Raw genomic sequence first — 16263 nt, 5'->3', positions numbered from 1 at the left:
CAAGCTAAAATAAAAAAAAAAACGCAGATTAAAATGCAGTGGTTGGAAGAAATAAAGAAATGGTAGGAGTGAAATCATGAAGTAATTTGGAAAAATAGAAAATAAGAACTTCACCTTAAGAATAAGGCGAAAGAAAACTTGTAATGCTTCCAAAATGACCAAATCGAGAAAAAAAAACATGACAATAATATACGCAAAACTAACATTCAGAGAAAAAAGCTTAAAATTTAAAAAATTTGGGTACACTGTGGCCTTTCGAACAATATCCTGTTACAAACAACAAACAATTCTCCTTTAATATATAAACTGAACTGCTTTGACTATCCAATATTTTACATTGGTCAAACAGGATGCTGCTTTAAATAAAATAACCATGAGCTCTTAAATGGTATGGTCTGCTTGCCAAAGTAAAATCAATTTTATAACCATCTCATAGGTGCTGATTATATTATTTATCAATGAACATTGAAAATAACCTGTTTATACTATATACATATATATACAAATTATAATATACAAATTAAGACCACATCCTTAACGTATTGGAATATTCTGAAATTTATAAATTCAAACTATAATGATAATATTAAATGAACAGACGCTGTTCAAATTCAAAGCAGTTTTTCACTAACTTCTAAATACATTTCTGCCAACTCAAAAAACTCAGGAATAATATGAACATGCCAGAATTAGAACAGAAGCACTAGTCACTATTAATGGCCAACTGAAAATATCATTATATTAGTTTTGAAGATTGCATATTTATTAAATATGGTTTGGTATGTTGTTTAAAAATTTGAACATTTTGAATGGTTCACAAATAAAACTAATGTGTTACCACCAAGTATTATATTGGGAAAACCACTACTTAAAAAGACATTTATTCATTGATTAACATTTACTGTTGCGATATAGAATAATAGAATTAACCTTTATTAACTACCTCGTAGAAACAGTACGTACACATAAATAAAGATATTAACCTCAATATGTAAATTTTACATCTAATGTGAATAGCAAAGTTGAAGACACAACAATGTAAAATTTCTAAAGTAGATTAAAGAAGCATTTGTCTCATTGTAAATATAGAAGAACGGAGAAATTAGCTGTTACCCAACTTTGCCTGGAAACTAATCGCAAAATTAGTTTCCAAGTTTAAAAGAAGTCTGTAATAGACAGGAATTAGATACTTAGTAAACTTACTTTTTAAACAATGATTGAGCAACTTTATTATTGGATAACGATCAGGGACAAATATCTATCTATTAGTCATTTAGAATTTTAAATTTATTAAAAACTTATTATGAAATTTTTCTATAATAACATTAAACATTTATCTTGTCTAAATTTTATTTTATATACTAAATATAAAAAAGAGTTATTTCCATGTTAATGATGTTTTATAATATCTGACTGTTTTTTGATAAATTACGCTACCCAACGCTAATAACAGACAAGTAGTAGGTTGTGTTGGCCAGTCCAAGTGGAGAATTTAAGGCTGTTTTTAAGATGCTGGTTTTCATTTCAACTGTTTAAAATGATACTATACCCTTCAGTCTGTAACTTTTATTTTACAAATAAAAATATATACTGGAAGATTCTTTATGAGTATTGCATAATTAATAAGTAGTTATTTATAAAAATTAATTATGATTTACTTCTTTATTTATATATACTGTTACATAAAAAGGAAGAGGGTTTTTGTTTTTTCAGGATAAACAAAAAACTACTCGATCAATCGCAACCAAATTTTTACCCATTTTTCTTGGCATATATGAGAAGGTGTTTAGATATATTTTATTATATATATATATATATATAGTGGTGGAGATTTGCCTGTTGAAGTACAAACTTTAATGAATTGAATTAATGAACTGTGAACTGAGTCTCAAGCACTGTGTGAGCTGGGTTTGAACTGAACGATTTGAATCAATCAATTAAATAATATTACAAAAATAATAGAATTAAATTTATGTTAAATATAAAATAATTAAAAAAATTTTTGTTTAACAATAATGGGCTTTCCTTGTAGATTGTGTGTGTTGCTAGAGTGGTGAGGTATGCGAGCACATAGTAGAAAGCTAGACCAATCATCACCATGAACTAGTAACAAACTGGGTGCCCCTGAGGCACTGTTTTGGGAAATGCAATGGGGTGCTCTTATCTATTTAAAAAATTGTCTGATATTCAAAATTCAAACGGGGTATTTGTTAGTAGATTGATGGCTAACTTTTGCATGTAATAGGTACAATCTCAATCTAACAGTTTATGGTTATTCGGAAATGTGTGTATATATATTGTCTGTTTCTTATCGTTCATGCAAGAACCGATTACTTTCAAATCTGCAGGATACATTCGTGTTATCCCAGGGATGGTTTTAAGCCATCGATCGAGACCCTAGCTCCCTTGAAGGTTAAGATATTAAAATTTTTTTTCTATCCCTCAAGAAGAGTGAAGTTGTGAATTAAAGATATTCTTTAAAGAAAAAGTATATTAATCCTTTTACTACATTATTTTACTTCTGCCTCCATGGCAAAGAAATAAGATATGAATTTTTCACCATCAAAGGTATATGTACTTTGGTTATTATTATATCTTCTATAATTTAGTTTCTTTCAGGTATCTATAAACCCTGAATGCTATAATTATTATTTATCGGTATGGATTCCCACAACCAAGAGGATAACATACAGTCCAGGGAGTAGGGCCCTCTGGGTAGATGGGAATGGCGACCAAAGCAAGCTTTGCAGGTATCCAGGGCACCAGTTCCCCTGGTAAATTGGGAATGGCAAGCGTACTGAGCTCTGCAGCATGAGGTAGACCCCTTGGCTCTGAGAGGCCCAAAGGAGCCCCTGAGTTGGCTCCGGGATTCACCTGGGTTGTCCTGAGCCCCAAGAGTCCAGGTTCTGGTTAGATGGGCCGGCTAGTAATTATATATATAATTTTTTCTGTTAAGCATTTGTTTTTTTTCTTTGTAATCTTTGAAGGTTATGTTAAGGTTATATTTTTTAACTAAATGTTAAAAATTTCTTTAGTTGACTAGTTTTTCCATATTTTTTATGCTTCCATGAGACATCTTAATGTTATACTTCATTAATATTGTTTTCTTTGTAATTTCATTTAATTTAATCATTAAGTATTAATTAATGGATCCAAATTAAGGTTTAATTAAATAAAGAGCTATTTAATTTTAAGTTGTCACAATCATTAAACAATCAATTTCAATTTTGTTGTTTTTTTTTATTAGTAATTTAATTTTTGGTTTCATTATTAGTTTCCATTACCCAATGACTCTTTTGTAATGATGAAATAAAATTGGTTAAATACCAGTAATGTCCTATCTGACTCAAATTTTTCTCCCTTTTTTACATTGAGACATTTCCCTTACACATACAGATTATAATTATTTAACAATCAAAATTCATGTTAAGTAAATGGATATTTGAACATTGATATTTCTATCTTTGAATTAATAATACAAAATTAAATTTGATAAAAACATCATATTAAGTAAACAAAGACAGCCCAAATTAATTATTTAATCACGTATTTAGTAGCTTTCCTAATCACTTCAAGGTAAGTTTCATTAAAAAAATAGTTCCACCTAACAAAATTGATGTGAGAGTATATATTACTCCTAAAAGAGATTTTTTTAAAGTTTAAACCACTATTTTCATGCTGGTCAGTTAGTATTAATTAACTAACTATTAATTAACTTTATTTATTCTGATTAATAACCTGAACCGTCGGTAAATTTGAAAGGAGTAAAAACTAGGATAGATATTTAACCTGTCAATTGATTGTGTATCAAGCAGTTTTAAATGGTTTTTGTTTGAATCGGATGTCACTTACGGAGTACCATTTTTATACAGATTGTCTTTTTACTTCCTTGTATGAAGTAATGGAGGTATTGTGATCATGAAAGATTTCAGTTTTTCAGATTTCAATGGAAATATTCATTTTGACCATCCGTGAATATATTTTTACTAGTTGCAGCGTGACATCTGTATGTACATATGTATCTCACATAATTAAAAAATGATTAGCTGTAGGATGTTGAAATTTTGGATTTAGAACTGTTGTAACATCTAGAGGTGCACTTCTTCTTTTGATTGCAATCGACTGGACCAAAAAAGCCCAAAATCCAAAAAATTTGGATTTTCAACTTTTTCTTAACTGCAGTAATCGGTACTTACGTATTATTACGCTTTATTTAATAACAAAGTAGTCAATTGGATTTCAGTGGAAAATGGGCCGATATAGAGTTTAACATAGATTTAAAACAGTCTCTTTATTAATTTTAATAAATGGTTATTTATTTATTTTATAAATATAATTTAACCAAACTTAACCTACGCTCGCTAACCTTGACTAATTAACAGGAGTGTTTTGATTATTTAAATAACAAATAATTGCAATAATTACTGAATTTATTAAATAAATACTCAAAAAATTACAGTGTTAATTAGTCAAAGTTAGCGAGCGTAGGTTAAGTTTGGTTAAATTATATTTATAAAATAAATAAATATAAATAACCCCTTATTAAAATTAATAAAGAGACTGTTCATTTTCCACCGAAATCCGATTGACTACTTTGTTTTTAAATAAAGCTGTAGCTGTGGTGGCGTTAATACGTAAGTACCCAGTAATCAACTTTCACTGAGAGTTTTTCAACGATGTTTCATAAGTGGTTCTTATTTTCATTGGTTCCAGAATTATATAGCCAAATAAAATTTTAATTAATGAAATATTTGGATCATACAAGGGAGGCACATCGGTTCAAATCAGACTTTATTTAACTTTTTTTTTTAATTTAAATTTATTGATTTATTAATTATTAACCTATTTACCTATGATTGTAAAATAAAATGTGTATATGTAATTTAATAGGTGTACAAGGAAGTCATGTGGTGTCCACATCAGATTTTTTTTAAATGGCATTTACCTATTGTAATTTTTACAACTAATATAATTGTTAATGTATTCTTTGAAATAAGTTAATTGACATTTAAATTAACGGATATTTTTCTTCTAAAGGCTTTTCAATGATATATATAAACATCTTCTTCAGTAGAATTTCCAATATACTGTTGTTACCTAAACAACGAAAGAATATCCTCATAATAGCTTTGATGGATGACTCATCCATCCAGTTGTCATGAGTTGTTTTCTAACAAATCCTGTGATGTTAATACATAAAAATTTCTGGTTCTAGGGATATCCCAGAAGTATACTTGCAGGATACACATAATTTACATCCTATTCTTATTAGCTACTAAAAGAATAAATATAATTAGAAATTTGAACAGCAAATGAACAAAAAAATATAATTAAATATTGAAAGAAACCATATGCAAAAAATAGGCAGGCTTGTTACTACATATGAATGATAGTTGCTTTATGGCAGGAATGCTAGGAACAATTTCAGTAATAAGATTATGGTGGGCAAATCGAAATACAAAGCTTAAATTGTTATACGAGGGCTGTGCATAAAGTAACTTATGTTTTGAAATAAAAAACCAACCAAATAAAAATAAGAATTTTATTATATACATTTGAAAGAGATAATCTTAAACTATTTTTCGACATAGTCGCCATTTAAATTGGGCCGCTTTTCATAACAATGCACAAGCTTTTCAAATCCTTCTCTGTAGAAATCGACTGCCTTCGATTTTTGGCATCCTTCTTGCAATAACTAAGTTTCTCCGATATAATTTCATGCAGTAAACTTTGTGGAATTTAGGGGAAATGAAGAGAGATTTCTGTAATCATAATGCGGCGATTTTCATGAATTTTATCGTTGATTTTCATCGTCAGTTCATCAGTCACAAGGCTAGGCAGACCAGACTACTAAGGTCCTCATCATGAACACTGGTGTGGCCATTTTTAAATGGAATGCACCACTGATTCACTCCACCTTCACTCATTATTCCATTCCATCTTCGTACATCTCACAAAGTTACCGATGAATTATAATTGGTTTGAGGTTTTTTACCAATAAAAACCTAATCACTGAACTTCACAGCTCACGGAATTTTTTATTGAAGCACACATTTCAATAATTCACATTGAACAAAGTAGAAAAATCACGGTCCACACGCCGTGGCAGCTTGATGAGTATTAAGTGTAGAAACATTTTGATGCCAAGATGGTGGCTCTATCCCACCCATCTCCATGCTAGGCACAAACGTAAGTTACTTTCTGGACCGCCGTTGTGTATAACAACACTCATAATAAATCGTGCATCCATTTATTTAGTAAAAAAAAAAACTAAACATTTGTTAAAACTTAGGAAGAGTAAAAGAAACTTACGAAGAGTAAAAGAATAATCAACTCATCTTTTAAGCTGCAGATTATGATTCACCCCAGGCACTGAATATACAGTGTTCAACTTAAAAGAGGTCCTATCACTCAGTAGTTTATACTAAATTAATATTTTTATTAAAATGCATATATTGATCTGATATGGGTAAAATATTGTGGTAGACGTTAGCACGATTGGAGCTCGAATGGGGAGGACCCATTCGAGTATTGCCAGTCTGTGTCGAGCATTGGCTTTTGAACAAAGTTGCTTAATTATTTGTTATTTCTTAAAATGCAGTTAACTGTTGAAGAATATTTATTGATGATGGAAACTTATTTAGAGATAAATGTTGGAAATCTCATGTTGTGTGTCAGTGAAAGTTCACGGAGAAAAAGGAGCACCATTGAAAAGTGTTACTCAAAAGTTATTTAAACATTTTGTGAAGCAGGTTCATTGTTATACCAGAAGAGTGCCTGACATAGGTCAGTTTTAATGAAGCAGGTCATACAGGATATTAAAGTGGCAGTTACAAGATCTCCTCATAAATCTTTGCAGAGACTAAGCCAGGAAAAAAATGTTCATTAGGTTTAGCTCACACTGCAGCGAGGAGAATGCTGACATGTTATCTATGTCGATTGCAGGTTTCTCCACTAGTTAATTAATGCTGATTATACTAATAGGGTTCATTACTGTTAACGATTCAAGAACTTCATTACAAGCAACATTAGCATTTTAGATCAAATGTTTTTTTACAGATTAAACGTGGTTTCATCTTTTGGTAGATCAGAATTCTCAAACCTGGGGTACTGAAAACCACAATTTCCTTTGAATCCTCTCTATATTCTCAAAAAATAGGCTTATGGTGTGCTGTTTCAAGGCGCCAAATAATTGAGCCCTTGTTTGTTTTTTAAAAAACTGTGGATGCTAACATCTACTGAGAAATTATCCAACAGTTCATAGCCTTAAACTGTAAGAGGGTTGCATGACAGCTAATTGCAACAAGATCGCTACTTGCCATACAACTTGCTCTTCTATGGAGATGCTTCAGGATTTTTTCGATCGAAGAATCATTTCTAAAGGATTGTGACAATCAGAATTCTCTAATCTGTTTAGTCCAGACTTCTTTCTATGGAGCTACTTAAAAGAAATTGTTTATAGGAGATTCAATCCACACACCCTACAGGAATTGAAGACAAACATTATCAATGTTATCCAGGAAATAGAAGGCTAATAAGAGAATAGCCAGGATCATGATGAAGTGTTTTGACAAGTACATAGAAATGAATGGACATCATTTTCAACATCTGTAAATTATTGTGTTAGTGTTTGCCAATAAACTATTATTTATAGATTAAATTACTTGATTGAACCTTTTTTAATTGAACACTCTGCAGTATTTGCCGAATAATTATAAATTCAGTTCAGGTGAATTCTGACTATTCGAACTCTGGGTTTTGTTACCTGATTCTGATTCTCTGTAAAAAATTAGGGGGATGTCATTCAGGAAATTTTGATTGAAACATCGGGGCGGAGGAGATCTAGTTTGAAAATGACATATTTAACTACAAAAATATATATAAGAATAGTACATTACCTTATATGTTTATAAAGGGGTTGAATTCTGTCGATTCACACAATTTGAGAAAGAGAGAACTGAGGGAGAGAGAGGTGGTGAAAAAGATAAAAATATATCTGTCTGAAATGGTCGATTATTCCATCACCCACTTGATTATTTCACTTTTGTTTCATTCTTGTAATTATTTATTTATTTACCCAGCAGTGAAAGGCAAAAATACTACCACTCTGCTGTGGAGATCATTAAGTACATAAAACGTTACTGGAGATATTCTGTTTCAATTGGAATTTGTTAGACACCACATGAATTTACTGCTTATCTCTAAAGAATAATTATCCTTTGGATGTACTTTGATGTTTCAGAATATTCCCTCTATATCCCAGGTGATATAAGTTGCATTTAATAAGAGGATTTTTAATTTAAAGAGTCCTTAGTAAAAAAATATCCTCTTATAGTATTTTAGTTAATTAATTTATTAATTAAACCTAAAAAGAAAAAAAATCGTTAAAGATTTTACATTGAATTATCTAAAATTCAGTTTTTAAATCGGGGCCTATAATGTGTAAGAAATGAGAATATATGTCAGATATTGATAAATAGTGTGTGTCAATAACAGATGGGTAGTTTAGATGAAGCTCAAGTGGGGAGGTCACATCTGTGGTGTGGAAGTAAGGGATGACCAAAAAAAAAATTGATGATGTTAATCATAAACCCCGGTTGATTCTTTATCATGTTGAAAAATATTTATAATATGTTAATACAGAGGAAATTTTATATCTGCAATAAATTTTTGGGAATGTTTTTTATTGTTCCAATGATAATCATCATAGCAATTTATTATAGAATTATGATTTGCTTTTCATAAGTTTTTTTTTTAAATTATGCAATTCATTAAACATCTGAGTTACGTTATATAATTTCTTAATAATTTTTAAGAGATACTAGTTTATGTACTATATTTTTCCTTACAGTTAATCTTTTTTGTCTTTGTGAATTTTTTTAAAAATCCACATTTTGGCCATATTTTTACAGATTAAAAACGAATAAAAATTAAAACGTTAATTTAAAGATAAGATTGAAAATTGACACAATTATTAAAATTTTCAAAAGATTAATTAATTTAATTTTCTTCACCTTTTTATTTCAATTCTCTCTCCCCACTTACTCCATCATCTTGGTAAGAATTAAGTCATTTGTTTTTTAATCTTAAATCGTTTTATAAGTTATTTAAATAAATTCAAAAAGTATACATTTACTTTAATTTAAATCCTTAAATTCTGTTACCAGTACCTTAAGTAACAGTACAAACAATCATAAACATTAGTTAACAAGGAGCAAATATCCAACAGCGTCCATAAGTTTGCTGCCATCGACTTATACAGTCGTGTGTTTAGTTGTATACGTATTTACACCTGATGATGGTAATGTGTCCTTGACATCTATCATTAGATACAAAGAAAAAAATTGCAATTTGGATTTAAATTAAGGTATTTATAAACGTTCTGAATATAAATTGCACCCTCTTTTAATTAACAAGTTTTTTATTATAAGTATTATCTGGTCAGACCAAAATTATTCTTGAGTTGCATAATGCCTAAATGAGAGAGATGTGGTATTAAAAAGAGAAAAAATATATTCGCTTAGTATAGTATAGTGTTGTAATAATATAACAAATAGTGTTGTATAATTATATAATATATAAGTAGGCATGCAACATTTGTTATCTTTCCTGCTATTGTTGATGTATAATAATGATTTGTATCGATAGACTAAGTAAATTTTAATTCTTGCTGGTTTGTGCAATAACATATCTGTTTAAGATAATAATATATTATTTGTTTTATCATTCATTTACAGGTGATGAATGTGTATGTAGAGATTGGCATGGATGTATAATGGCACAGTCTATAGTTGGACTCGAAAATGTCCAACCATATAAATTCAGCGAATGCAGCCGTACCGATTATAATGGTGCCCTGCGAACTGGGCATGGTATATGTCTGCTAAATAAACCTAATGAAGTAAGTTAATAAATATTTATTACTGATAATTAATTATAATTTTTAATAATTCTTTTACCGTTAGGTAGGTCCTTGATATCACCCACTAGGTTGGTCTAATGGTGAACGCATCTTCCCAAATCAGCTGATTTGGAAGTCGAGAGTTCCAGCGTTCAAGTCCTAGTAAAGGCAGTTACTTTTATACAGATTTGAATACCAGATCGTCGATACCGGTGTTCTTTGGCGGTTGGGTTTCATTTACCACACATCTCAGGAGTGGTCGAACTGAGACTGTACAAGACTACACGTCATTTACACCCGTACATATCATCCTCTGGAGTAATACCTGAACAGTAATTCCCGGAGGCTAAACAGGAAAATGAAAGAAAGGTCCTTGATATCAGTGAGATTTCTGTTTTGTTTTATTCATCGCAATTTCTTTTGCTATTTTATGATTTAAGCTTTATTATCTTATTTGAGTATTATGTAAACTTCATTTTTCACTATGTTATTTTTCCACCGCTTTTTAATTCTTCAATCACAGATTATATAATATTATCTTTTACAGTTAACAAATGAGCAATCAATTAAATCTTTCTTCCATGTGCATTTATATTGTTGTTCTTAACAAACTATTTTTAAAAGTATTATTTGATTTCAATCTTGTAGTTTATTAAAATTTCTTCATTTTTATTTCTGTCTCTTCTTGTAGTTTTAAATAGTTGTTTTTTTTTCCGTTTTAGATATATTAATGTTTCCTAATCATAAAAAAATCCCTTTTGGCTCGCCGGAAGAGGTAGATTTCACTGGTGATAAGTAGGGGATAAAAAATATTTCCGCGTCAGATTTACTCAATACAACAATGGTTGCATGTGAAAAAAGTTTTACATGTTTAGCATACAACAAGTCCCTTCTTTTTACAATTCCAGCTACATGGACATCCCTTGCCATAAGGGTTTGTCATATCAAAAGTTTTTTTCTGACAAAAGTTTTAGGTAATGTTTAGAGGACTAACAACCCCTTTAAACCGATTTGATACTGTGCCTATTAAGAGAGGAGTGATTTTTTTTGTCTTCGAAACCCCATTTTTTCCACACCCTGGACCTATGGTTGGTGATATCAAAAAACTTTACTTAGATAAGTTTTAGGCCCTTATCCAAAGAATAGTAGGAACTTAAAACGAATTCAATATTTTACTTAATAACAAAATTATAATGACTTTTCTTTAATAGCCCTCCCCCATTTCTACCCCCATGATCTGATTTCGCCAATTTACGAACTCGATCAAGATTTTGGGTCATTATATTTTATGTATCAATTTGAAAGTGATTAGCGCAAAATTACGGCAGTTATCGTGTCCACAAGAAAGTGAAATATATATAAATGTTTATATAAACTTTTGAACTGGAGGTGGTTTTGGGGTCTGGGGGATGTGAAATACAAAGATATGTCAAAATTTTCCAGAAGTCGAATCAATGATACCCATTAACTGTAAATTCCAAATATAGCAACATTTAATTCTACTTAACCATCTATTAGTATTATAACAGCAGAATCTTAGGCAATCTCACATATAGAACATTATTACATTAGAAAAAATTGTTTGATTGTCTGATAGGGCTTCTTACTAAATTTGGATTGATAAAGAGGACAATTAAAATATTGATTTACGATTGGTTGTTGAAAATAATCAACTAGTTGCTACAGAACATGACATGTATAAAGGAATCGTAAGGTGTCAGTTTTCTTGTTACTTATCCATCTGTTATTTGTTCTGTTAGTGTTTACAAAGTAGTAATTATGTCACCCCCATTCATTTGAGATTTATAAGAGGATTTGGTTTTTATATTTTGGATACAGCATCTTCAAAGTTAACAATAATGGATAACAATATTACTTTGAATAAGATTTATATCAGAAAATTGACAGAGTGTTCATCTAGCAAAACGAAAAGGTTTAAGCTGGCTCTCTGACCAAAAGTACTAATGGCTTTATTGTTTTCAAACCTTAAGAAAAGTTTTTGGTAGAATCATTAGACTAAAATCACAATGACAGTAAAAGTAATTTGAAAACTCTGAAAAACTTTGGAGAATGCATTGAAACAAACAGTCTTTTGAGTACCTTTCTAATTTCCCTGAGTAAAGATAGTCCATACAATGCTAATTGTCAACTGAATGAGATACTTAATTTGTTGTCTTACATTGTTTTTTCTTTTTTTTTTTACTGTAACATGTATAAAGCATCCGAAGTGCATATGTCACTAATCAGAATTGCTTCCTCCAAGAGTAATAATGCTCATACAGCCATTACCTGTGGTGAACAGAGTGAAGGTATTAATTAGATGTTACTTGTAGGTTTAGATATCCCCAGGATTTTGTTGAGCTGGCATTCATCATGAGATGCTTCTAGGAAATGGCTATACTGTATTTACGAGTAACTTTGTCTTGTGTCTGAAGTTCCCTAAAATCATAATGATTATGCCACCAAGCATCATTATTGGTATTTTAGAAAAAAATATTATATTTATGTAATATTTTTGAAGTTTTAGTGATTGACTTTTCACCCTAAAGTTTATTGAGTTTGGCTGACAATAGAGTGATTCACGGCTGATAGGCCAATGGAAGCAATAGGAGCAATGGAAATGGATTACAACAAGTGGGAGGAGTTACTTTAAAAAAAAAAAAAAACAACGAGACCATACCCAGCTCCTGGGGCAGGGCCTGGGAACAGCATATTCAGGCCCAGTGCGCCTGGCCTTAGAGGTTAGAGGCAGAGCCAAGATGAAAATAAGGAAATGGTCTGTAACTGGCAAGCCAACCTGCCATGCTGAACGTACTCCTGGTAGGTGGGCAGGCTCATGGGCTGAGTAATGCTTGATTGTTGAGCCGGCCTATTGGAACAGGAAAACAAACACAAAAAAAATCCCAGCATTACTTAATGTATACAGTTTACACAACCAATAAATTGCTCTGCGGCTTGAAATTGTTGTACAAACATATCAACACTGTTTTTTCTTTAGTTTCACATAACCGTTCTAACATTTTTGAATGTGTTCATCCAGATAATTTTCAACCTTTATTACATACATATCTTTGAGATAAAGCTCAATCATGGTCAAGAATGAAATTCTAAGAGTTTTCGTCAAATTAAGACATCAGCTATTTATTTAACCCATCAAGCCATTCCTCGATGCTATTTGTGAAAAAAGAATAGTCTGTACACCTTTTCACAGGAAATAGTACAAAATTCATTCCCTTTTTTGTATATACTGCGCAGTTTCTATTGGGTTTTTTATTCTCCTTATTCGTATATTTTATGTATTGAGCTTTCTACTAATGCTAAATTTATACTCATCACCAAAAGTTAAGAGACTAAGAATCCAACATTTCTGCATATCCTCACAAAAATTTTTACGTAAATCTTTATCACTATCATCTAAATCTTTACTAAATATAATTTATAAGGCATTTTTAACCATTACTACAAAATTTTCCGCATTGGTCAGTTGTGGAATTTCTAATTCTTAATTCACTGATCTAATTGATTTACCTGCACTATGTCGGTACACATTCTGAACACAATGACTTCTTCTAACACTTTGAGGTGTTTCCATAACTTTTCGTTTTACAGACACTATGTTTCCTAATTGCTTTTTCCAGACATAGATTGATTGCCTAGTTGATGATCATAATTTGTTCTGAAATGGCACTGTATGGTAGTAACAGAAATTATTTTGGTTAATTCAAGCATATAAAATGTTTTCTATGACAAATAATCAATATTGACATCAACAATAGCAGTTATATCAAATTAAACACGTTCGCTGTAAAACCATTCTAGTTAGGAGATGTGGATAAAAAAATAAGTTACACCCTTGGCCGTGTTCTTGAACTGAAAGAAATATATTAATGTCTTGTAGTGGCAGCACTGATTGTGTTGTTGTCTTCATGCTCCACCAGCAGCAATTTGTATGACATTCAGTACATGTGTAGTGTCTTTGTCAATATGGCGTATCCTCTAGAGGTTTCATCCACCATAAAAGTGTGTTCAGTAGCCCAATTATTGCAAGCAAAAAGTTATAATTGTTGTGAAATTCATCGCCAAATTGTAGAGGTATATGGTTAGAATGCAATGTCAATGTCGCATGATCACAAAATGGTGCCAAATGTTGAGAAATGGAAGAACAAATGTGAGTCACAATCTGCGAGCTGGGCGCCTTTCAACTGCAAACACGACGAGCAAGGCAGAACACGTGATTGAAATGATCTTGAGTAACCAGTGCACTAAAATTAGAGAGATTGCAAGTGAACTTGAAATCAGTTATGGTAGTGTGTTTGCTATTACTCACGATCAGCTTGGTTACCGTAAGATGTCTGCACGATGGGTGCCACATCTGTTGACCGACAACCACAAACATCAATGTTTTGCGTCTGCTCTTTCTTTTCTTCAATTTTATTCCAGGATTGATCTCCAGTTTTGAAATAAATCATCACAAGGGATGAGAGCTGGGTGCTTCATTACACTCCTGAGACTAAGTGAGCATCATATAAATGGTTCAGTAGCCCAATTATTGCAAGCAAAAAGTTATAATTGTTGTGAAATTCATCGCCAAATTGTAGAGGTATATGGTTAGAATGCAATGTCAATGTCGCATGATCACAAAATGGTGCCAAATGTTGAGAAATGTAAGAACAAATGTGAGTGACAATCTGCAAGCTGGGCGCCTTTCAACTGCAAGCACGACGAGCAACATGGAACATGTGATTGAAATGATCTTAAGTAAGGGATGAGAGCTGGGTGCTTCATTACACTCCTGAGACTAAGTGAGCATCATATAAATGGAGGTACAAAATTTTGCCGCAGCCAAAAAAGTGAAAACATTCCTACATGTTTGAAAGGTTATGCTGACAGTCTTTTTCGATTCTGAGGGAGTTGTTTACAGTAAATTTATGCCCCGAGGAACGCAATCGATTCTGAATCTTACTGTGAGACTTTAAAAAAATTGTGTAAAGCCGTTAAAGATTGAAGACCTGGATTATTGAATAATGCGATCGTTTTTCTTCACGATAATACTACTCCTCATTCAGCCTATGTGACAAAGGAATTACTGTGGGAAGTGTGGTTTCATCTGCCTTACAGCCTTGACCTAGCACCTTGCGACCTCAAGCGATATCTTTCAAGTTTGGTCCTCTCAAGTGAGACCTGGGAGAGAAGTGTTTCGTTGATGATGATTAACTGAAGAAAGCGGTCCTTAAATGATTGAAGGAAATTGAGGGAAATTTTTATGAGAGTGGAATTGAAAAACTTGTCACAAAGTATGAAAAGTGTTTCGAAAAACGTGGTAATTATGTTGAAAAATAGATAAAAATGTGTAGTTTTTGTTCAATAAAAAAAAATTGTTTTATAAATATGTGTTTGTTTCGTAGAGGGGGTGTAACTTACTTTCTGATCATCCTTAGTATTGCTCTCTTTACTTAATAAAAGTTAAATTTTTTATTAATTGTCAAAAGTGTCTATTTCTTTTGTATTCACCTTGTACATTACTGTGGATATGAACTCCGTAGCTGTTGTAGTTGAATTGTTTATTATATCAGTGTTGGTATGATTTTCAGCATTTTCAATCAGAGTAAGGCATAATTTTTTTTATTTTAGTTTTTATTTCTTAGAAATTTATTACATTATAATAAATTCAGTAATAATATTTTTCACGTTGAAGACATTTTTAAGGCTTTACAAAAAATGCAAATGTAATAAAAAATTTGTCAGATAAATTTGAAATTCATATTGGTTAGTATTCTTGACCCCTGTATTTGATAGTTATGATATAAAATTTGTAATTATAATCTGTTTATAATAATAGTAAATTTTACTTTTTTTTTACAGTTGGAAGTAAAAAGAACATGTGGTAATGGTATCATTGAAGATGGAGAAGAATGTGATTGTGGTACAATAGATGAATGCAATACTGTAGACCCCTGCTGTGACCCATTCACCTGTAAACTTAAGAAAGATGCCGAATGTGCCTCTGGTCCTTGTTGTAATGACTGTCGAGTAAGTATAAATAGTGTTAAAGTATATTAAATATGCATATGAATTCATGGTTTCCACTGTCAGGAAATATAAATTTAGTCAGGAATTTTTAGAAAAAATTGCAAAAACTTTCAGAAAAATAGGTTTTTGTTACTGAATTAAGATTATGTTAGTTATTAATAAAGTATTTTTTAAGTAATATTAAAGTATATTTGATATACTTTCCCGGTGTCGGGAAGTGGCTATCCCATCACCCAGCACATTGTAACTATGTGCTTCAAGCAACCATTAACATTTCCTGTTCTTACTTACATTCCCCAATTATTCATTTATATTAAAGGAGGAATATTCCA

At 31.2% G+C, this 16263-nt stretch overlaps 1 protein-coding gene across 1 annotated transcript in view; it reads left to right on the top strand.

The window, feature by feature from the left end:
• The window catches only part of mmd (disintegrin and metalloproteinase domain-containing protein mind-meld), a 499030-nt gene that overhangs the window by 314535 nt on the left and 168232 nt on the right, over positions 1–16263 (top strand). The window contains exons 13-15 of the mRNA XM_075381718.1: positions 6149–6151; positions 9738–9901; positions 15764–15931. Of these exons, the coding sequence (XP_075237833.1) occupies positions 6149–6151; positions 9738–9901; positions 15764–15931 (335 nt within the window). The remainder of the gene's footprint in view (positions 1–6148; positions 6152–9737; positions 9902–15763; positions 15932–16263) is intronic.

The sequence above is a fragment of the Lycorma delicatula genome, chromosome 13 (assembly GCF_047948215.1).
Source record: "Lycorma delicatula isolate Av1 chromosome 13, ASM4794821v1, whole genome shotgun sequence".
Classification (NCBI taxonomy): Eukaryota; Metazoa; Arthropoda; class Insecta; order Hemiptera; family Fulgoridae; genus Lycorma; species Lycorma delicatula.
This window is presented reverse-complemented; position numbering and strand designations above follow the sequence as displayed.